Source organism: Lepisosteus oculatus, chromosome 5 (genome assembly GCF_040954835.1).
Source record: "Lepisosteus oculatus isolate fLepOcu1 chromosome 5, fLepOcu1.hap2, whole genome shotgun sequence".
NCBI classification, from domain to species: domain Eukaryota; kingdom Metazoa; phylum Chordata; class Actinopteri; order Semionotiformes; family Lepisosteidae; genus Lepisosteus; species Lepisosteus oculatus.
The window spans coordinates 25,547,484-25,572,288 of NC_090700.1; the positions used below are offsets into that span (position 1 = coordinate 25,547,484).

General features: G+C 36.7%; 1 protein-coding gene across 1 annotated transcript in view; it reads right to left on the reverse strand.

Moving 5' to 3' along the window:
• LOC107076776 (transmembrane serine protease 15) overlaps positions 1-24,805 on the reverse strand; it is a 135,582-nt gene that overhangs the window by 20,284 nt on the left and 90,493 nt on the right. Inside the window, exons 6-8 of the mRNA XM_015342102.2 lie at positions 24,045-24,170; positions 16,237-16,377; positions 14,255-14,365 (exon numbers count right to left, since the gene is read on the reverse strand). Coding sequence (XP_015197588.2) covers positions 14,255-14,365; positions 16,237-16,377; positions 24,045-24,170 — 378 coding nt within the window. The remainder of the gene's footprint in view (positions 1-14,254; positions 14,366-16,236; positions 16,378-24,044; positions 24,171-24,805) is intronic.

Below are 24,805 nucleotides of genomic sequence, written 5' to 3' on the forward strand. Positions count from 1 at the left end.
TGTAGAAGTTGTAACCAAGTTCACTTTACGAAACGGTCTTAATGAATGATATACAGAACGTATGTCCTCTTGATATGTGTAACTCTTTGTAACTGATTGAATATATATCTTTTGTATTCTGATAACCCTCACGATAAGATTGGTTAGGTTTATATGCATATTCTATGTATTAATAAATGTATCCTCGTGTATTAGTACCTGTGTGTGCGCGTTGTTTGAGTTATGTCGCATGGTTGGATTCTAAAGCCATCAAAAGAATCAACTTTGTGATTTACTGCTACAATTAATAATTGTCTCAGTAAATGCCCAAACCCTACAGAACTGGTGCCTTCAGAGAGCCACTATGATTACATATTTGGCGTCCCTGAACCGGTTTTCACAACACTTGGTATACAAATATTTTCAAATATGACTGAATTCTGTATGTGTGATTAAGTAGAGTCTCCAAGATAGTACATGCCTTTTTAAGTGTGTGGCTCGAGAGAGGGATTGAAACATAAAACATTCTTTTTGAATTGCCCAATTGTTTTTTTTAATTACATAGTTATTTAAAAGGGATTCAATGAGAAACCGATTAGAACTGTCTAATCAACACAGCTACAAAGTATTATAATCTCTTTATTTAAAAAAAATGTAATGTTCCCTTTTAATGCTGAAAAGGTAACTCTTGTGCTTTGTGGCGAGAGTTTTATTTTAGTGTTCACACAAATCTAAAGGAAACCTACTAAAGCTATCTGGTTGAGTAATGTCCCTTTGTCGCCTGGTCCTCACAGTATTGGGAAATAAAACCTTGTGTTAAAACCTTCTGTGTTACAAGTGTTCAGATTTGTTTCAAAATTTGTATCTGTTGTAACTGTTAATACAATGACAAAAATAATTGCAATTCTACTTTTTATCACCCATTATTGTGAATCATATATGTGTTATTGGCCGGGTGTACACAATTACTCAAATGTAATAGTTGCATTTTCACATTGAAAAACTGCATGTGCTGTGTCAATGTAGATGTCGACTTAATTTGTCTTACATATTTTTGTTAATAATAAAACTGTTATTTATAAAGCGCCTTTCCAAACCCAAGGATGCTGTACATCTTGAATAAAGATAAAGATAAGAAAAGTAGAAAAAATGAAAAAACAAACAAACAAAAGCATACAAGTTTTTACAAACTGTAGGCAATCAGACATAGACCTTGGTAAACGGTAAGTTTTAAGATTAGATTTGAAGAGAGTTACAGAAGCAGTCTCTCGTAAGTCTGAGATAGGTCATTCTACAACACTGGAGCAGCGACAATGAAGGCATGGTAACCAAAAATCTGTGATTTAGTCCTGGGGACAGTGAGTAGAGGACTGGCCTCAACTGAACAGAGCCTACTGAGGGAATGTGATTATGGAAGAGTTCAGAGATGTATGATGGAGCCAGATTGTTTAGTGGCTTGAATGTGTAGCAGTGAGGCTTAAATATAAGGCAGAATTAAGTGTTCTGAGCCTTCCCAAATGAGGCCCCATTTCTCTGTTCATCTCTGTGGTGCAGCCACAGAGAAACCATTCATGCAAGATGTTTTCTTTTGATAAGGACAGCTCCCAAAGGGGGATGCACTTAGCTAAGCCTGGCTATCATGATCAATGGTCATCCATTGGCGCCTATCTGTCTAGGGAGTGCCAGTTGGACATCTGGACTGCATTACTAAGTGTCAGGACTAAGTGACTCATATCTCACCTTGATCAACCAATCAGGGACTGGTAGGGCCGAGTAACCCACGTGGGACTCTGATGCCCATGGAACTTTCAGCCAATCAATGAGCTGAAGTTCCTCCAGGTAAAAACAGGCAACGCAGAGAGCCTGGGAGATTCAGATTCAGATTCAGATTCAGATTCAGATTCAACAATTCTAAAGGGAATTCAAAGGAGAATCCCAAGGGCAGGACATTCTCGCAGCGCGCCTCCTGACCATCCTGAGACTCAGCCCGGACAACCACGGAACGGCCAGTGTGTCCGAGTGCCAGAACTTTCCTTTGTTCTAAGAGTCTAGAGTGGAGGTTGCCAGAGAGTAACCAGCAGCAGGCCTCGTGAACAGGTCGAAACTGTGGACAGCTGAATCACTATTCAGAACTAGCTCTTCATCATAAACGAACTGGTCCTCTTCCTGACTTGCTGGGACCCACAGTCATCTTTTCTCCTGTGCACAAACTTTGCTAGTTAAAGCCAACACTAACTAGCCGGTCAGTGAACATCAGCAGCGCACCGTTGCAAGCCGCACAGCACAGCCTGGCACCTAGCCAGAGAGCGCGGATTGGACAGCAACAGCCTGCAACTGTTTCTTTGTGCCCGCAGGAGATCTGAATCCCCAGAGATTGGATGAATATTCAACTTCAATGCATTACAGCTCGAGAATTCAATTGTTATCCCAACCAGTTGATATCAATTTAATTCCTAAGAGTTATGTACTTGTTTGAGTATCTAATGTAGAAGTTGTAACCAAGTTCACTTTACGAAACGGTCTTAATGAATGATATACTGAACGTATGTCCTCTTGATATGTGTAACTCTTTGTAACTGATTGAATATATATCTTTTGTATTCTGATAACCCTCTCGATAAGATCTGTTAGGTTTATATGCATATTCTATGTATTAATAAATGTATCCTCGTGTATTAGTACCTGTGTGTGCGCGTTGTTTGAGTTATGTCGCATGGTTGGATTCTAAAGCCATCAAAAGAATCAACTTTGTGATTTACTGCTACAATTAATAATTGTCTCGGTAAATGCCCAAACCCTACAGAACTGGTGCCTTCAGAGAGCCACTTTTCTTACATATTTGGCGTCCCTGAACCGGTTTTCCCTACAAATGTCAGCAACAAAACAGCAACAAAATTGTATTGAATACTTGACTTTATAGACAACTAATGTAGAGATTTAAGTGAAGGAGTGATACGCTGCAAGGGTCTGGTGTGAGTAAGTAGTCTACCTGCAGAGCTTTAAACACATTACAATTTGTTGAGAAGAAAGTTTGGGAGCCCATACACTAAAGAGTTGGAGAAATCAAGCCTTGATGTTATAAATGCTTGGATCAGGCACGCGGGCAATATTTCTAAGGTTGAAGAAAGTTTATTACATTTTTCACATGTTGTTTAAAAGACAGGAGAGGATCAAGTGTGACTCCTAGATTCCTGACTATGGCTGATGCGTGAATGGGGAAGCCATCCACCATTAATGTTAAATCCTTAAGTTCAACCAACTGAGATTTGCTGCTCACCAGTAACATTTCTGTTTTGTCACTATTTAGCTTCAGGGAATTTGATGTCAAGCAAATTCAAGGGAGAGACCAGAGAGGGAAGAGTTTTAGCATAAATCTCAGTATCATCTGCATAAAAGTGAAACCGAAGACCATGTTTGCGTATAATTTGACCGAGGGGTAGCGTTTAAATAATTAAATTGACTGTGATTGGCTGGGGCCATGGGGGATATATGAGGACATTTATGAGAGAGACAAAATGCCGCCTGCCAGTCAGGTAAGAACAAATCCAGTTAAATCACATTGTTAGACTATAAGCTGTTATAAGGGGAAAAAAATTAAATGTTTGACTTTTTTCTTCCAATCAAGATTTTTTTTCTCCTAATTCGAACGTCATAAACTCCTACAGTATGTAGGACCTTAGTTACCACTTTTGTAAAGGGCAGGTAAGTAGCAAAAACCTTTGATTTAGTGGCAAGTGGTTGCTTTCCAAAAGAAGTTTGCATACAAATACAATTACTACTATTCCTAACAATTTTAATATTGACATTTTCAATGAAATACTGTATGTACTTGTCACGCACTCCACAGCTAGTGTGCGCACCTATTCTGTTCTGTTCCTAGTTTCCCTGTGCGATGCTTTGTCCTTCCGGTTTGTCTTTGTGTGGGGCTATATATTTCTGGGTCACCCTTTCCTCCTGACTCCTGATGTCTTGAGACCCGCCTAACACCAGGTCATCTCCTCCGCAGCCTGAGGGCATAGGTTTCTACCCGACGTCGTCTGACCTCCTGACCCCGGCTAACCCCTGTTTTGCCGCTACGCATAGGGTCTTTATTGCTCTTCTGGCTATTCCCTGACAGTACTGTATGGCAAGCACTTAGTTTAGTATAGTGTAAATCACATGCAAGAAAATTAACAATTGTAGCCCCTTTAACATCAACAGGGCAAGTTTGACCTTCACACACCTGTTTACCCTGGTTACAGTCACCTTACTAAATTCTATTATTGAGAGTTAAAGAAGCATCCTGAAGTCTCTCAAATACATCATCAAGAGTGTGTCTACATATCCAGCCATTCAGAATGCATGCTGGATAATGCAGCACATTGCACTGCGCACACTTCAACACACCCTAAAGCACTCTACCCTAATAAATATTCTGTTGTGGGACTGCATTGGCCAGTGAATTATATAATGCAACATGCTGTGTTACTGATAACACATTTGGAAGAAATACCTTGTGTTCTGAGAAACAAATCTTTATGTGTTGAATGACATTTGTTTGTGTCGGAGTGTTAGAGATTAGAGTTTAATTTTGACTTCCAATAAGAAAACCTACTGTATGTCTTTTTTCTGTTTCAGGGATGATGATTGGGTAATTATCGCTGGTATCTAGGTCTTCTAGGATAGGTTGAGGTCTGATTATGTGAGGCTGATACCGTGACAGAAAGGAGGGACGAACAGAAGTAGTTAACACATTCACCTGCTAACACAGCCACTTGTGAGAGCAAGGTAACTTTCTACTCATTCAAATAAGTTACAATGTCGTCATACAGTTTTTAAATCTTTCAAGCAAAATTAGCTGCTTAAATTTGTCAATATCAGCTTTTTTGCAAGCAGTACAAAACTTCTCAAAACAAGTCTCTTTCGAAAACTTGACATTGGTTTGATTTACAGATTTTTTTATAATTTTGAAACCTTTGACATATGTTTCAGGGACTAATTCATAGTATAATCAAAAGAAAACGGGTGCAGGTGTGAAATACTTTTAAAAGATTTCAGATTTGTTTTGAGATTTGTATCTGTTGAACTGTATAATCATGAATATAATTGCGATTCTACTGTTTATCACCTAATATTGCGAGTCATACACATATATCGTAGGTTGGGTTTACACTTTTACTGACAGGTTCAGTCATCATTTTCACATAGAAAAAAATATGAATGTGCTGTTTTAATTATTTTATAATAAATAAGCTTGTTTAATTACTTCATCATCTCTCAATAAAATTTCCTGGTGCTTGCCTTGCATTTTGCCTCAGCCCTAAAAGCCTGTAACATAACAATTGTTACTGTACAGATAAAAGCAGCACAAATGCTACTTCTTGCAACAAATTGTGTGATAGAAGGTGGTCCAACTCCATTATTATTATGAGATGGTTTGGTATCTTTAAAATGGAACATATTTCTTTCACAGCATGCACTGTAATTTTAAAACATCAGCTAAGTGAATTGAATACATAAACAAAGACTACTATTCCAAATATGCCACGCACGCGAACCACATGATGTCATATCCACAGATATTCTGAAAAATTAGATAAAATATGGCTTTAAAACCACTACAGTTCAGTATGTGTGAAATACATGAAATTATCTCCGAGTACCTTGAATTTGAGAAAAACTGTCACAAAGAAGGGACAAAAATGTTGGTGTGCCAAGTACTATATTTATACATCTTTAATTTTTTTTTTTAGTTTTTGCTGACACTTACTATTATGTGTGCCTTAGAAGTCTTAATTTTGAATTTCAACTACTAAGTGTAAAAAATGAGTATGTTTCATTTTTGTTATTTCACAACATGGGAAACAAGTAAGGGTCTGAATATTTTTGTAAAGCACCGTATAATATTACTAGTAAATAAACAATCCATCATATTCATCACCTATAGATGCAGCCATTCAAAGTGCGCTGTACAGACACGTACCGGAGGTAATTGGCTACGGCATCGTGCATTGTAACGCATGATGACGCGCGGTTGACCGACAGGGGCACTTGTGGTCCATTGGTCTGTCGTAGAAAGATTTACAGTAAATGTCTTTACTGTGCCAGTTTTAGTATTGAATATTTATATGGAATTTTACCACTGAAGGGAAATCTTAGTAGCTGAGAATAAAAAAAATAAGAGCATACTTTAACATGTGTAAAGGCCATAAACGATATTAATTTTGGAACATAAACATACAGTATATGGCTGGTCTTGGTACTTTAAAGAAAAAACACACACCAGTATTCCATTTCTCCCTAAACTTTTTAAGCATCGAAGTCTTTAACTAACTTGATACCGGAGTCAACAAGCATACTTTTAGAATTTGATTTAAAGGGAATATAATATGGAATCGCATATCTAAAGAAATTAATAACGATATAATAATATTCATGTACTGCAACACAAGAATAGTACACGCTGTACATTGTCTGTTGATAATGTTTCTGTAGTGCTTTTTCAGCACTCTGCCTGTGACCTTGCCAGTGGCGCTGTGGGTTAAGTTCCTGACTCCCATGTCACACGGTCAGTGATTGAATCCCACTGCAACTATGACTTTTTTTTTTAACAAACATTTCTTTGAAAAAATGAAACGTTTCCCTTGGTCAGAGATTAAATAAAACCTCACTTGCACCAAACAAATTTATATTTCTAAATATCACAACATGATCAAATTTAACTCATTTTAATGAGTTACAATATAAACATGCGTTACAATATAAACATTTATATTGATTTGAATCGCGTTTTGATTTAAATCTTAAACGCGTGTTTAAATATATGTGTTTTTTGATTCACAATCAGACAAATGCAACATAAATTGATATCTTTGTCTTCTAAGTATCTTAATAAACTTTCAGCATAACTTTCTCCCCGTTTAGATTTATTTTTCTTGTGATCTTGGGATCAAACGTGGAAAGATTAGATTGTAATCGTTTTTATTTTTTAAATACATTTTATAAAAGTGTAATCTATGCTAAAAGTTGTACACCACCTGCTATAAAGATACATATTGTAATACTTTCGGGTTCGGATAGGACAGATACGAGATCTCAGACTTGCAGAGTTAAAGCAAGTTAAAGCCTTGATTTTATATATCACCTGTAAAAGTGGAATCTCAAAGCAAAGTAAATACCCAACACTGATTGTACCCATCTGTCATGCTAATAAAGCACCTTGAATTGAATTGAATTGAGGGAGAGAGGGGGGGAGGGTGAGTGAGAGAGCCAGGACAGACAGGCAAATAAGATACACTCCACAGACATTCACAACAGCGACATATCATAAAACGTTTGCACATATAGTTAATTTATTACTTGGTTTTTAAAGTGCAATGAAATACAATATTGTTGTTGTTGCTGTTATTGTTGTTTTAATCCTGTAAAGCGTTTTGAGAAGCCACCTTTAAAGGCGATATATAAAAGCGCTGATTCTTATGGAATGTGTTCCGCCAGGGATTCAAACATTTCTTTTTTAATCGCGTATCTAAGGAAATAGCAGTATAACTTTGTTCATGCAAAAACAGTGGCATGTTACATTATTAATTTGGGTGTCTCCTCTTGCCAGAAAGCTCTAAATTGCATTTTAAGTGCGGTTTTTGACTTTTCTAAATTGCAACCCATAAATAAAGCTGATACTGTTTAGACTTATTTTAAACTGTATTACAGCAGCACAATGGACAATGCAATGTAAATTGCAAAAATGCACTTGGAATCTGTCCAAGCCCTACTTTGTCAGGTATTTTCTTTTACTGCAACGGACATAAAAACTCCCTTGCTTTTAACAGAGCGTTTCATAATTTCTAACTACGAAAATTATTTAAACTGCAACACTTATCATTCAACCAGAGCACGAAATATCACAAGGACCCTCAAGAGCACAGCAAAGACTGTATTAAAAGAATCACGTATCTAAAGAAATTAATAAGATATAATTATATTTGTGTACTGCTACAGGGCTGTGTAGGGCTGTTTCACCTCTCTCTTCATGTGACTCTATTCAAAAGCCATTTAGCAGAGAGGGGATGAGAAGAGTGACAGACTAGTATACTTTAGATCTTTTTTTCTGAACTGGGGAAAATCTGATCATGTTTCTCTATAACAATAATAAAAAACATTATTTTACATATCACCTTTAAAAGTGGCATCTCAAAGCAATACAGTAGATGGAAAAACAGTTAAAAGGACCAAAGTAAATACCAGACAAACGCAAACGCATTTTTAATAAAATGCTTTTATTCATTCAGCAGAGAGTGAGAGGGACATCCAGCAGAGCGAGACACACACACCGGTTTTCATTGCCAAAAAGTAATTGTTTTTTTACATTCCTCTTGTCTAACAGGAATGTTTTGTTTGTGGACAGACTGTTAGACTAGAGGAAAAGAGCGCCTCCTTCTATGAAGCATTCCGTTGATCCGATCACGAATTCTTTTCCAGTCGCACGAAGTAAGGGTTGAGAATCTCCGATTCACCATGCTACTAATGGTTTCCCGGAGATTGCAAGACAAGGCACTTTTGCCTCTGGACCCATCGAAATTTACAGACGCTGTCCACCCCCGGTAAATTTCAAAAGTCACAAGATTTCGAAACACGAGGGCGGCGTAGCAGTCGGCTCTTGCTTTCCCATCCAATGAAAGGCAGGTTCCTTTTGCCAAAGTCGGGAGACATTAGAGGCTTGCCACACCCGGACTGTTAAACCAACGCATTAGCACATCAAAGCCCATTGAGGAGCCGGGCGCAACAATTGTTTTGTCCCTTGATTTACTGATCTGCATTAATTACAGAAATCGAGTTCCTGCTCTTTGCAGACGACCTGGTCCTACTGTCGCCCACAGAACAGAGGCTGCGGCAGAACCTGTCACTGCTGGAGCAACACTGTTAGAGCTGGGCGCTGACAGTCAATCTGGACAAGAGTTATGGTTTTCCAGAAAAAAAGCCAGACCTCAGGGAAACAGGTACAAATTCACACTTAACAACAACACATTAACACTTAACAACGGGAGCAGGGCCGAATTAGGCCAGTACCCACTATTGTTAAACATACAGAAAAGAATATTAAAGTATTGGCTTTAGTATTAGCCATACAGAACATTAAAGTGCCCCTTTCCATTCAGCGGGTGTCTGAGCCGCTGTGTCCTATCTTCTGACAGTCGCTGTTGTGAATGTCTGTAGAGTGTATCTTATTTTTAGTACTATATTTTTATATTAAATTCCCTATTAATCAAACTCTAAGAGTATGTATCGGCGTGTTCTCCTCTCCCTCCTCTCTCTGTGTACAGTAGACACTCCTGTCCAGCCACCACATGTCCACAGACATTCACAACAGTGACATATCATAAAACGTTTGCACACATAGTTAAATTATTAGTTGTTTTTCAAGAAGTAAAAAAAAACACTAGAATTACTTATCCAGTCTCTCGAAATAAAGTTATTTTTAAAGCAATGCAACAAACGTCGGGCAATGTGTTTTTTTTTTAATCCAACATTGACAGCCACATCTTAAATCTTGTCAGTCAGCTCTTTTTTCTCTATTTGAATTGTGGCGATTCAAACAACCTGGGATAACAAGTGGTCTCAAAGTCACCGAGCTCACAGAGCTTCAACAACAGATGACAATTCCCTTAGTCCTTCCTTAGTCTTCCTGAAATTGTCGGATTACGAGTGAATAAAAGTATCTTATTAAAAACATGTTTGCGTTTGTTTGGGAGCTATATTATGTATTTTTTATATGTAAGATATAATGATGTGTTCCCGCTTACACATCGCACGACTTTAAAAGCTAGGAAAACAGGTTTCGATTCACATTATCTAGCGAGCCTTGTTTTGTCAAAGGACAGCACAAAAAAACAAACAACACACGGGGTGGGGGGGGTTGGGGCAAGCGAGAGAGAGAGTTTTTACCCTCTGTCAAAAAAACCCAAATCACCCGGGGCAGAGACTCTGGGGGGATCATTGTGTGGTACAGAGCGGAGCTCAGTCAATCCAAACAAGTACAGTAGTAAAGAGAGAAAAGTCAACAATTGATTTAAGGACGATCTATCAAAGTGCAATGAAATACAATATTGTTGTTGTTGCTGTTATTGTTGTTTTTATCCCATAAAGCATTTTGAGAAGCAACCTTTAAAGGCGATATATAAAAGCCCTGATTTTTATGGAATGTGTTCCACCGGGGATTAAATATTTTTTATATATTTTTTAATCGCGTATCTAAGGAAATAGCAGTATAACTTTTATGTGTTATCACCTTAAGGACAGCACATACAAGGCTTAATTGCACAATTTACCGCGCCAAGAAATTTAAAATAGTCTTCTTTAGGTGAGAGGGTAGGAGTGGATCGCAGCAGGCATAATCAGCAAATTAGGAAAACACAGAACAGGACAGGTGAGATGTGTATCCAGGGAGCGAGTGCTCAAAAAATGGGACAGCTGTTACACCCAGGTTTTTGACGCAATAGTTTTAACTTGCTAATGCATCAGACACATTTCCTGGTGTCCTGGTATTAGCTCATCGGTATGGTGTAAGTTTTATCTGTACTATACCATACAGAATATAGGTACAGAATTCAAGCTGTACCACTGTGTCGATTTGGTAAGGAGATGGACAATGGCCAAAATCATGAAGACTCTCTCACACCAAATAATGAAGATGAAAAGAAACGGGAAATCAACACGGGACATTGTACAGCATTTGGCTTCGGTGGACATCTTCGTTTCTGAAAGCACGACATTATAAAGGAGAGAGGAGGCAAAGAGAATCTAAACCAAGGACGATTCAAAGGTAAATAACTTTCTAAAAATACTTTTCTTGCATATAAATACAAATATGCACATTATTTTTAAAACTAACAGTTGATCTCTTTTTTTCAAGTCCTATTGTGAGAGCTATCGACAAACTGACTGATGAAAATGATGAGCTACCGGCGATGCAAGTCCAGAGACGGCTATGGGCTGACCTTGGTGCGACCGTTAGTCCGAAATCGATAAGAAAAGTGCGCAGGAGGCTTGGATGGAGATACAGAAAAACCAACACATGCCCCATGATAAGGCTAAAAAACGAAGAAGAAAGACTAAAACAATCACTCCAGTGGATTGAACAGGTGGAGGCATTTCAGGATGTACTTTTCACCGACGAAACAACAGTGGCTCTGGAACAGTTTTCAACAATGGCATTTTGTAAAAGGGGGAGATATGTGGACAAGCCAAAGCCCAAACATCCACTGAAGGTTCACGTCTGGGGGGGTATATCTAGAAGAGGCCCGGGACCACTTCTTATTTTCGAAGGAATTATGGACTGTGAATTCTTCGAGGAAGTCGTGGTCACACAGCATGCCGCCCCATATATCAGGGAGCACTTTGGATCAAGGCACCGTCTCTTTCAAGACAATGATCCGAAACACACAGCAGCAAGGGCGAGGCTTGTAGCAGAAGGAGTGAACTAGGTGAAAACTCCAGCTGAATCCCCAGATCTAAATCCGATAGAGATGGTTTGGCATTCGCTGAAAGACTATGTTCGGAAAACTGCTAAGCCCATCACAAAGCAGGAACTGATCGATGCGATCTATAAATTCTGGGAGGAAGAACTGACCAAACAAAATTGTAACAATTTTATTAACAGGCTGTTTCGTGTTCTTCCTAGGATTGTTGACCGGGGCGGGGACATTCGGGAATGTGAGTCTGAGAAAGACAGTCTCACGTTTGTGGATAGTCTGTCCACAAACGAAACATTCCTGTTAGACAAGAGGAATGTAAAAAAACAATTACTTTTTGTCAGTGAAAACCTGTGTGTGTGTGTGTCTCTCTCTGCTGGATGTCTCTCTCTCTCTGCTGAATGAATAAAAGCATTTTATTTAAAACGCGTTTGTGTTTGTCTAGGTATTTACTTTGTAATCTGTGGTTTACATCTACTGTATTGCTTTGAGATACCACTTTTAAAGGTGATATGTAAAATAAAGTTTTTTAATTTTGTTATAGAGAAACATGATCAGATTTTTCCTGGTTCAGAAAAAAAGATCTAAAGTGCTACACCTAACTTTCTTAATTCGATGTATTTAAAGCAGTGAACTACTGTAGGTGTAACATAACATTCAGAAATACAATCGAGAATAGTTTTGTGGTGTTTGTTTAGATGAAACATTCCTAAAACGTATAACTTAACAAAATTAAAGATGATTAAAATCTGTAATCTTTCCACTTGTACTGTATGTCATCGGAAAATACAAGAAGTTTCTGCTTTGTGTAAGGATGGTATCAAAAAGTAATCTAAGTGGTGAGAAAGCTGTGCTCAATGTATTTAAGGGACTTAAAAGTAAAAGGACATGCTTCATATTGCTTGACTAATTTTAAAAACTGTTATAAATGCAGACGCTCCCTCGGTGCCGCGCCGGGTGTAAATATCTAAATATACATTCGCCCCGGGTAGAGGCCGAAGAGCGCCCGGCTGGGTTGCGCAGGGAAGAGCAGGACAGGAGTGAAAGTGGTCAGGGCAGGGTTTAGGAAGGCCGCCGACCAGTGCGGCTGTCCCACAGTTAAGCGGGCGTACAGTCTGGGCAGGTATAGATTACACTTTTCTAAAATGTATTTGAAAAATAAAAAAGATTACAATCTAATCCTTCCAGGTTTGATCCCAAAATCCCAAGAAAAATAAATCTAAACGGAGAAAGCTATGCTGAAAGTGTATTAAGATACTTAGAAGACAAAGATACTGTATCAATTTATGTTGCATTTGTCTGATTATGATTAAAAAAAACACATAAAATTAAACACGCGTTTGCGATTTAAATCAAAACACGATTTAAATCAATATAAATGTTTATATTGTAATGCATACTGTCCAGCCTCCATTTCTCTATAAAAATTTACTCCATTACAAATTTACAATTTGTTGATAATAGAAATGTTAGGTTCTCTAAAGCTTTGTGATGGTTGACCCACCCAGGCAGCACAAGATCAGCTGCACTGGTAAGATGCAACACTGAAGATATGATAATAACCTTTTAAATCTGAATGGAGATCTGAAGGGATCCCCCCACACACACACAATAGAAGCAGGAAGCAGAAGCAGGGACCGTTGTCAGAAGGGAAGAAGGTGACTATTCATTGTTATCAAAAATGACTAAGATTCGATCATGTTGTGATATTTTGAAAAATAAAAGTCAATTGATTGTCCATAATATCCCTATTCTATTTTTTCGAAGAAATGTTTGTTAAGAGAAAAGTCCAGCACCAGCTGGATTTGAACACACAACCCGTGAGTTGATAATCGGGCACATAGACCAGTGGGCTACAAGGGAAGTCGCATGAAGAGAGAGGCGAAACAGCCCTGCACAGCCCTGTCCCAGTACACGAATATAATCATATTGTTATTAAATTCTTTAGATACGCGATTCCATATTATATTAGCAGAAAAGTTTAAAACTGCCACTTTTTCACATGCTATTTCACATGCTAGTTAAATACTTCGATGCTTAAAATCGTTAGGGAGAAATGGAATACCGGTGTGTATTTTTCCTTTAAAGTACCGATTCATGGAATCTGACTGGCTGACACCCTTCTGAAGTGGGTCCATAAAATCTGGTATACGGAAAAGAAAGCGTTGATAAAAAAGCCTGGATTCTCATGTATCTCATACAAGTATCTTTTAATACAGTCTTTGCTGTGCACATGAGGATCCTTGTGATATTTTGAGCTCTACTTGAATGATAAGTGTCGCATTTTAAATCATTTTCGTTGTTAGAAATTATGAAACACCCTGTTAAAAGCAAGGGAGTTTTTATGCCCGTTGAAGTAAAACAAAATGCCTGACAAAGTATTGCTTGGACAGATTCCAAGTGCTTGTACAAATGTGCTAAAGAAATTATACTTTGAGTATACAGCTTGTCCAAAGTCATTCATTATTAATACTATTAGTGATAGCTTCGGTAAAGGCTTTGATGCATAAATATTTCTGATAAAGGTAGGTTGTGTACTTTTGCCCAACTAAGCAATCTTGCTTTCATAAAATATACCAACATTTTAATGACTGATGATTAACATGCTGTAATACACAGTTTAAATTTAAAAGCTCAAATACTGTACATGAGAGGTTAAGCTTTATTGGCTCCTCCTGGCGGTTTTACAAGGTGATGCAGTATACTTTCCGGAATGACGTCAAATGACGCGATTAACCCCGTAATACTGCGACACGCCCACTTTGAATGGCTGCATCTGTACCACCTTGTGGAATAAGAAGAAAATTACAAAAATTGTGCTTGCTTACCACAATGGGCCTCATCGGAGGCATCCAGGCAGTCTAAGTGGCCATTACAAATGCTCCCAGTGGAAATACACTGTCCATTGGAACACTGCTGGAATCCTGGACCACAGGGCTCTGAGAATAAACCAACAGAAAACAGCTTCTAATTCAAATCTGAAATAAACACCACTTGAATGGCTTCATTCAGGTTTTTAAAAGTTTGATATAACATTTGTCCCCCTTTTAAGATTTGTTAAAGCAGTAAATTCATTTTTTAAAATAATTATTTTTCTTTTTATTAGCTTTTGCTTTTCCATTTGGCACTTTGTATGTCTTTTTGAGCTTATGTAAAATATTACATTTCAGAACTTTTAAAACCTGAATAAACTTAAATAAATGTGCTGCATTCTAGGAAAATGTGAATCACAGAAGGAAAATGAGAATTATTAGCATTCAATAAACTATTGTGTAAACATCAATTCCTCAATATTGTTTTTAAACCATTCATTTACATTTTTTGGAGCAGGATTAAAAGGTGCAAATGAGCAGTTTATGTAAAAACTATTACGTAACATACCATTTTTATTTCCTTAATAACAGGTAACAGGTAGTCAACCCTGCTCCTGTCTTTTCTGACTTTTCTTCCAGGAAGATCTCTTTACTTCCGGACAAGAATGTAATGTCAGAGCTATTGATATCATTTTTTTGTTTGAGTTATACAGTACTTTCCAGTTTGTTTTTGGTTCTTAAAAGATTGAATGAGTTTTGCAATTGGCATCAATCACTCCCTTAGTGTCAGAAATTAATTTTCCTGAAATATAACCATATGTATCACTACAGAAGGACATTGTGGGAGTGTCTGATAAAAGTGAATAAGAATCTGTCTGTTCATCATAAATTGATTTCCTGTCAACAGCTATTAGTCTACAATATGGGTGCAAATTCAAAGATAAAGGTGAATAGAGACTGTAGTCAAAGCAAACAAAACAATTAAAGTAAACTGCCATACACAGATGGGTATAGGGAGCTAAACATTCTTCAATGTAGAGCAAAAGAGATAGAGAAGTGATTTGATTCAAGTGTATAAGATCCTCTAGAGAGTATCACCCCAAGGGACTATTTAACATCCAGTGGTGAATCAACGATACAGAGTTACAATCAGAAACTCAAAGGGAATTGATTTAGCATAGAGAATTCTTTACACAAAAAGTAGCAGGTATTGGGAACAGACTTCTCAGCTAGGTGGTTGAGGCCCTAGCTGACAGCTTCGACTGTCTAATGACTGGACACTTAAAATGACAGCTTTGCGATATTTTAGTCTTTAAGTCATTTAAGACATTTTTTGCACTTTTTATTGCAAGTTCTTCTGTAAAAGAAAAAGTCAACACCAATGATAAATACAGTTCAGTTTTAATAAAATTCACCAGACATGAGTGTTTCCTACCATTAGAACTGCATATCACTGCCTTATATATATATAATAAGCCCTTTCAGACAGAGTGGGTTTTTACCTTGCCTCTAAATGAAATTTGAACAGTAATTGTTTGCTAAATTGAAAATTATACTTAATTCATACATTTTGTTAGTCAGCACAGATCCTTTGCAAGTGTAATGGGTCATCTGAAATCAGTAATTATGATAAACTATTCTGACCACTTTCTCAATGGAGTCAATAAGAAAATCAACCAAGAATGTAATTCTGCTTAGTTTACAGGTAAATTATTTAGAGGTAAGATATCAGGTCTGATCTGTCTCAAAGGGTCCAGTTGATTTGGAGACAGTTGGCAACACTACGATTATCTTTGCTAGTCCCCAGTTATACAGCTTGGTGTACTTAACACCTCACACTTATTTTCCACTTTTCTTTGTCCTCAACAAACATTATAACATATTTAATTGACTGTCAATTAATTATTTATCAATTATTTTATCATTTCACACATGCACACACATTAATTTTACTAATGTTATGATGGTTATGATTTCTCTTCTGAAAATGCCCTTACCAGGTCTGCCAAGATGAGTGCCTGTGGTGAAATTAGCATGGAATCCCTTCCTGGTTCTTGATTTGTTGGTTACAAAGAGTACTGTCATGTGATTGTTTGTAGAGAACAGGTCAACAAATGGTCCTCTTCCTGTATAAACATCTGACAATAAATGAGATATTATGTCATTATATATTTAAAAGATTCTAAAAAGGTAACAAATGAGAGTAGGCCATTCAGCACAACTAGAGAAGTACAGATGCAGCCATTCAAATTGCGTGGTACAAACCCGTACTGCGCACAACTACCTATGTCATACCACGGTACGTGATTGGCTGGCCAAAATGACCGACAGGGGCACTCATGGTGCATTGGTCATTAGTGGAAAGATTTAATCATTTAATCTCTTTAGTTTGCACGTTTTAATCCGCTTAATATTGAAAATTTATATGACATTTTACAACTAAAGGGAAATTTTAGTAGCTGAGCATAAATAGAAGAGGAGCATAATGCATCTGATGATCATAAACTATATTAATTTAGGAACATACAATCATGCAAACTGTATATTGTACACTGTATATGGTCTTGGTAGTTTAAAGAAAAAATACACACCAGTATTCCACTTTTTCCCTGAGCATTTTAAGCATCAAAGTCTGACGTGGTTATTTCAGAAACGTTTTTACGTGCTCCTTCTGACCATATTACTTTTATACACTTTGTGAAAAGTGATAGTTTTAACCTTTATTGCAAATACGCTTGCTATCGGAGTAAACAAAAGCATACTTTTAGAACTTGATTAATAGGGAATATAATATGGAATCGGGTATCTAAAGAAATTAATAACAATATAATTATATTCATATACTGTAGCTCAAACAGTAGTATAAGACTATCTATTGATATGTGAATGGCGGTTTTAGTGCTTTTCATGAGACCGTCTAGCTATTGCCATGAGTTTTCTTTAAAAAAATAAACATCTCTTTGAAAAATTAAAATAGCAAAAATTATGGACACTATATAGACATTTTTTATATTTTTATATGTTTTATAACATGTATGAAGCTAAGCCATGTATTCATAACAACAATTAATTTTGAACTGCTAATGATATTATTACTGACAATAAATATTATCGACACTATATTGAATTTGTTGGTCTTTCTAAATATCACAAAACATTCAAAGTTAAGTGATTAACATTTTCCATGAATACTTGTGCTCGTTATCATAGTAAAAAAAATCATACTTTTCAGAATCTAATTATTTAAGCAATAAGTCACAAGAATCTGTGCTATATCGTAGATATAGTCACAGTTACAAGGTGTTTTAACTGTGACTATATCCATGACATACAGATGCAGCCATTCAAAACACGTGGGGTACACCACGGTACGAGTTGTAATGCGTCATTTGACGTCATACAAAAAAAAAATATCCGAAATCACCTTGTAAAACTGCCAGGAGGAGCCAATAAAGCTTAACCTCTCATGTACAGCATTTGGGCTTTTAAATTTAAACTGTGTATTACAGCATGTTAGTCATCAGTCATTAAAAAGTTGGTATATTTTATGAAAGAAAGATTGCTCAGTTGGGCAAAAGTACACAACCTGCCTTTATCATAAATATTTTAAGTATGCAGAAATATTTTATGCATCAAAGCCTTTACCGAAGATATCACTAATAGTATTAATAATGAATGACCTTGGACAAGCTGTAAACTCAGAGTATTACGCTGGTCCACATTCTTTCTAACCGTCATTTTAAATGAAAATACTTTATTTTTTAATCGACAAAAAGTAACACCACATTATTTCGTTGATCTAACTAACAAGGACAGGACGTTAGCAAGCCAATATGATAAAGGAATAAATGACTTTTTTTGTTTATTTCTTTAGCACATTTATTTGAACATTTCCATCGATTGAAAAAGCACTAAAAATTCCAGGCTCTGCATATATTAGAAAATATAGGACTTCTTTGAATGTGTGTCAGGCAACAAGATTTCAGGAACGGAATTATCCATTTTATAATAGGAAATATAGTATGGAATCGTGTATCTAAAGAAATTAATAATTATATTAATTTAAGGATCTAAATATCTATAAATATGTATCTATATAGCAGGTAGTATTACTGTATTCCACTTTCTTTGTAAACATGGAAAAACAGATTCACAACGGGAAGCTGTGTCACTCTTCTGTGTAAAAAATGTTTTTAATAAGATGCTTAGAATAGGAATGTTCCTGCTGTCAGTCTTAACATAAACATATTATGTAAACTATACTGTATATTGCTGGTCTTGTTAGTTTAAAGAAAAAATACACACCAGTATTCCATTTCTCCCTAAACATTTTAACAATCAAAGTCTTTCATGTGGTTATTTCGGAAATGTTTTACGTGCTCCTTCTGAGCATGTTACTGTTTACTGTTCCTGACTATATTACCTGCCCTGGTGGACTGTCTTTAATAAGAAGGTTAGCCTATTCTACTCTGAGAATGTAGAGGGGGTGGAAAGTGCCCACAGTCATTTAATTAGCATTACAATACACACTGATTCCCTTGTGAAGATATAGACATCAGAATATTCGTGCGTGGTCAAAAAAATGGCATTAAGCACTTAAAATTAATATGGTCAGTAACATGCTGTAACAAGATCAGCTAAACTGGGAAGAAAACGCTTTCCGAGAAAATGTTTTAGATGTGAAGAACATAGATCCCCAATGCAATTTCAACCAAACCTGTTCCCACACACCCTGCCCCCACTGCAATTAGAATATACACAAAGCACTGAAATCTTTTGAGATGATGATCAGGTGTTTCCGTCAACACCTTCCAGCAGCACTCCCATGCCCAGACGAGAGAGAGACACAAGACAAGCCCACCAAGACCACGAGTGAGCCAGAGCCAGAGAGAGTAACACCAAGGGGTGCGGAACCAGGGAACTATTTACATGGAAAACGGGCAATCTCCCCAGACTGTACACCAGTTTCATTGTTATCTGGATACCTCTTTATCCAGGTAACAGTTTCAGAACTTCCCCCGCCTGTCTGACTTTTTTTAACCCTTCTGTGCCTGGATTGCAACGGGTAAGATATTTTTCCAAGAAAAAACAGAAAAATTTCACCAGAGCCTCTTCTCTTCTTGTGTCTAATTTTTAGTTTAGAAGGATTCAAGCAGGATTTTAGATGAAAGGGAGCGACCTCAATCAAGCCCAAAACATAATTGAACCTGTTCAGAGCCTACATTACATTTTAGCATTTCATGTTGAGCAGAAGACTCTCACACCTGAAGAAGGCTTGCATTTTCTCTATTTTCTTTTAAGCATGTGTACAATGCTGTAATACAGTTTAAAATAATTAAAAGTTTAAACAGTATCAACTTAACTCCATTAATATAAGTATCGAGTGGTATTAAATAAATACAGCTTTTTAGAATAGATTACACTTTTCTAAAATGTATTTAAAAAATAAAAACGCATGTAATTAAACGTGTTTGCAATTTAAATCAAAATGGGGGTAACGGGGACACCCTCTCTCTTATTATCAACACTAGTTGATTGTGGTTCTTCTCAGATACTGTAGTTGGGCATTCAGGTACATTGCCAGGAGAAATAAAAACAGATTTTGATAGTTAATAACCACTTTTTATGCACGAAATACGGGAGATTTGTCTTCCTCCTGATCAGCTTAGAAATCTGTGTACGCTGTAAAGTTTTTACTTCTTAATTAAACGTTTAAAATACACGTTTCGAATAGAAAAAAAAATCTTCTGTTGTTTTCCTGGAATGTAGAACAGATCAGCAGGTCTTTGATGCTAAAACTTTGATGCTTAAAATTTTTAGGGAGAAATGGAAGACTGGTGTGTATTTTTTTTAACTACCAAGACCAGCCACATACAGTACAGTTTACATACAGTAATATGTTTATGTTCCCAAATTAATATCATTTATGACCTTCAGATGCGTTATGCGTTATTTTTATGCTCAGCTACTAAAATTTTACCACTAAAGGGAAATTTCATATAAATATTCAATACTAAGCAGATTAAAATGTGCACAGTAAAGACATTAAATGATTAAATCTTTTCAGGACTGACCAACGCACCACGAGTGCCCCTGTCGGTCATTTTGGCCAGCCAATCACGTACCGCGGTGGCACACGCGTAGTTGCCCGCAGTACGGGTTTTTACCTTGCATTTTGAATGGCTGCATCTGTAGCACAGGCCTCAAGTGCCATGTTGCTTTTATAAAACGGTCCCCAAATATGCAAGTGCTGTATAGAATGAATTTTAATTTTAAAAAATTATTTAACATGAAAATTAAGATGTTTACGTTCCTCCGCCTGTGAATATAGTCCCTCGTTGCTACACAACACAGAAACACAGCCACAAGTACCATTAGCTAGCAAAAAGGACAGCAATTGGGAAAAAAAGACCTGCTGATTTGTTCTACATACCAGTAAGAGAACAGAATATGATTTTTCTCTGTTTGAAATGTGTTTTGTGAAATAAATATATTTTAAACTTTTAATTAAGAAGAATAAAACTAACAGCATACACAAACATTCAAAGCTGATCACGAGGAAGAAAGATCACCCATTTTTTGCACATAAAAAGTGGTTATTAACTATCTAAACCTGTTTTTATAGCTCTTAAAATCATGCAATATCTAAGTTAAGCAGGAACATGTCATTATATCTCATTTTTTATTTATTTTTTTAAAACTTAAAAAATTGTTTGCCCATAGGTCCTTCCTATTCATACGAAAGGCAGTGACATCACGACGCTGGCAAGCCCTCAGTCACCTGACCAGCGGATCGCTGCATATGAGAGACAGTTTAGCTTCTGGGAAATAAATTTTCCTCCATTAAATTTTAACTCGTTTAAAGTGTTTAAAATGTATAATTAAAAAGTAAAAAAAAAACTTACAGCTTATCAAAGATAATCATGAGGAAGTGTAGTCCATGTCTAATGGTCTAACCCCATTACCCCCATTTTGATTAAAATCGCAAACGGGTGTTTAATTAAATGCCTTTATTGATTCACAATCTGACACGTAAATCCTTATCTTTGTCTTCCAAGTATCTTAATCAACTCTTAATGCAATGTAAGTCCCTTAATTAACTTTCTCACCATTTAGATTTATTTTTCCTACTATTGTGAAACAAAGCAGGGGTGTATTGTATTTCCTCATACCGGGGTAAAGTTAGCTTGAAGTTCCAAAATGATTTTGGCACGCCTGTAGCATTTTCACGAAACTTCCTAGAGTTGCAAGAACACTTGCTTTGTGTATAAAGTACATTTTGAATGTTTTCACAGCCTTCACTTTTTATACCATTTTTTTGGACTACGCACGAATATTCTTACAGTATGTCCATATCTTCGCAAGGGAAACACAAAAGCCTCCAAACCAAATGCATTTTAAAGACCATGACTTGTGAAAATTTTCAGAACCCCTACATAAACGTATCAGTGAGCTAAATATTTTTTTCTGACATTGGGGGTTTTGATTGATGCACAATTACACACCATCTGAAACACTGGGACCTCTGTAAACATACATATATTCACAACGCGAGAAATACTGCTCAAAAGAGTTTCATGCAAAAAACCTGTATTTGACCATAAGAAGCAAAACAGCACAGTCTGTAATTACCCAGACTGTAAGCACGGGAATAAAGCTTTGTTTCATTTCTGAAACCTTTTCTTTATTTCATGTTTTCATTCAGCAGGAAAATTCTGATTCTTTACTCAACAGCTTATTAAAAACAGCAACCATGATATTCAAATCATGATGTCCATGATTTTTTAACACAGAAGACTGACAGCTTTGGGTTGTGAATCTTTTTTTCTCGTGATTTTATTGAATGTGGCACTTCAGCATTTAAACCACAGCACCCACAATGCTGCAAGTAAGTGTTTTACACACTAAGCAGGTCCTCTGACCTTTCCAAGCTTTGCTTTGGGTTATGAAACCTTTTTTAGTTTTTTTAAATTAGTTTTTCAATTTGGCACCATTAGACATCCAATATACTGGGATAGTGGGGTCTTTTTCATGACTCAATAGCTTTTAAGCACAACACCCACAGTGCTGCAACTATGTGTTTCACACACTAGACAGGTCCTCTGACCTTTCCCAGCTTTGTTTTGGGTTGTGAAACTGTTCTTTATTTTGTAATGTTTTTTTGAAGATAACACTACAGGTAATACACTGGAATAGGGGGGGTCTTCTTAATGACTCAATAGGTTTTTAGGCATAACATTCACAGTGCTGTAACCACATGTTTTACACACTAAAGCACAACACTAAAGTAAAGAAAGTGCATCTTTTCTCAGGATAACTCCCCTCAGAAAGAAGTAACAGTTTCAATATGTCCAAAAAACAGTATGTCTTCCATAAGTGTTAACTTTCAGAACCAATGTGAAACTGAAATAAAACACAGGAAACCCAGAGATTACTGGAAGCACTCCAATACAAGTGTATTGCTTGTCTAATAATGCAGTATTCCAAAAATTATAAAAAAAATACAGAAAAGATTCACAAACAAACACAAGGTTGTGAAAAGTCAGAGGGTCTGTCTAGAGTGTAAAACACTTGGTTGCAGCACTGTGAGTGTTGTGGTTTGAAAGCTATTGAGTAATGAACAGCAACCCCCTATTCCTATGTATTACCTGTCCAATGGTGCTATCTTCCAGAAATAATAAAACATTATGGAAGGGATTCACATTCGAAATCATAATTGTGAAAGATAAGAGGGCCTGCTTAGTGTGTAAAACACTTGCTTGCAGCATTTTGAATGTTGTGCTTGAAAAGCTATTGACTCAAGAATAGCATCCCCCTATCCCCATGTACTGCCTCTCTAATGGTGCCATATTGAAAAAATCATAAAAAAATAAGGAAAAGTTTCACAACCCAAAGCAAGGTTTTATATGGTGAAGGGGCTGTCTCGTGTGTAAAACACTTGGTTGCAGTGAATTGTGAATGTTATGCTTAAAAAGCTATTGAGTCATTAAGAAGACCCCCCTATTCCAGTGTATTACTTGTAGTGTTATCTTAAAAAAAGCATTACAAAATAAAGAACAGTTTCACAACTCAAAACAAAGGTGGGAAAGGTCAGAGGACCTGTCTAGTGTGTGAAACACATAGTTGCAGCTCTGTGGGTGTTGTTCTTAAAAAGCTATTGAGTCATGAAGAAGACCCCACTAACACAGTGTATTGCATGTCTAATGGTGCCATATTGAAAAAAAATCATTAAAAAAAAACTAAAAGAGGTTTCACAGCCCAAAGCAAGGCTTGGAAAGGTCAGAGGACCAGCTTAGTGTGTAAAACACCTGCAGCATTGTGGGTGCTGTGGCTTAAATACTATTGGCTTGTGAACAGCATACCCCTATCCCAGTGCATAGTGGCACATTAAATAAAAGCATGAGAAAAAGAGATTCACATCGCAAAGCTGTCTCAGTCTTCTGTGTAAAAAATCGGTTTGAACATCATGGGTGCTGTTTTTAATAAGCTGCTGAGTAAAGATTGTGAACTTTCCTGCTGTCAGCAGTATTGTGTATATAGTTGACCTTTAACATCACATTTTAATAGTTGCACAAACAATAAACATTCTACACTAATTAAAATTATTAATTAATCCCACAAATACAAGTTTACATAAATACATGGATATGCTCACACACCTCAATAAATAAAGCAACATAATGAAAAACTGCATTCTAAGTTCATATCAAATATCACTGTATCCAGCATATTGATGAAACAGCATCAAATACACAGTCTAGCAAAATTGTGGGGTTATCAGTAGAAAAGTTAGTGTTAGACTTACCCAATAAGCATGAATTATCCCCTAATCCATCTCTCACTTCAATCACATCATTAATATATTCCAGGTCAATTTCTGAGAAATGCAGTTGAATGTTTTTGCCTTTTTCTGCATAAAGATACCACACACCTGGTAGAACAGAGAAGTGGGAGACTTTTGAAAAGCCCTAGGTTTGACTGAAATATTAAAATGCTGACCTTCTAGTACTTTACTGTGTAAAAAAATGAAAATCAAAAGAAAAATAAAGTGTGGATGTATAGATCCAGCCATTCAGAATGCTCAAAGCATAATGTACCATACTGCAAAGTACAAACCGATTTATACTGCAATAGCAACAGCAATAGCGGGAATGCTTAACATGGTGCATGTAAGCAACCTGGGGTTTCATGGGATATGCCTGGGTTTGAATCCTGGCCAATTCCCATCCCTGTGGGGAATAGCATTTGTCCTAAAATAAAAGCAAAATTGGCACTGAGATCAAGAAGGATGAGTATCGAAAGAGAACAAGAATCAGAAACTATTAGAAGATCGTTAGTGACTTTGACCAGGGCAGTTTCTGTGCTGTGAAGTTGACGGAAGCCAGATTGGAGGGGTTCGAAAAGGTTATTTGTTATGAGGTGGTTATGTAACTGAAGTGTGACAGCACATTCTAGAATTTTAGCAAGAAAGGGTAATTTAGAGATGGGGCGAAAATTGTTAAGATTGTCGAGAGCCATGTTAGGCTTTTTTGGCACGGGGGTAGTGGCAGCTGTTTTGAGGACTAT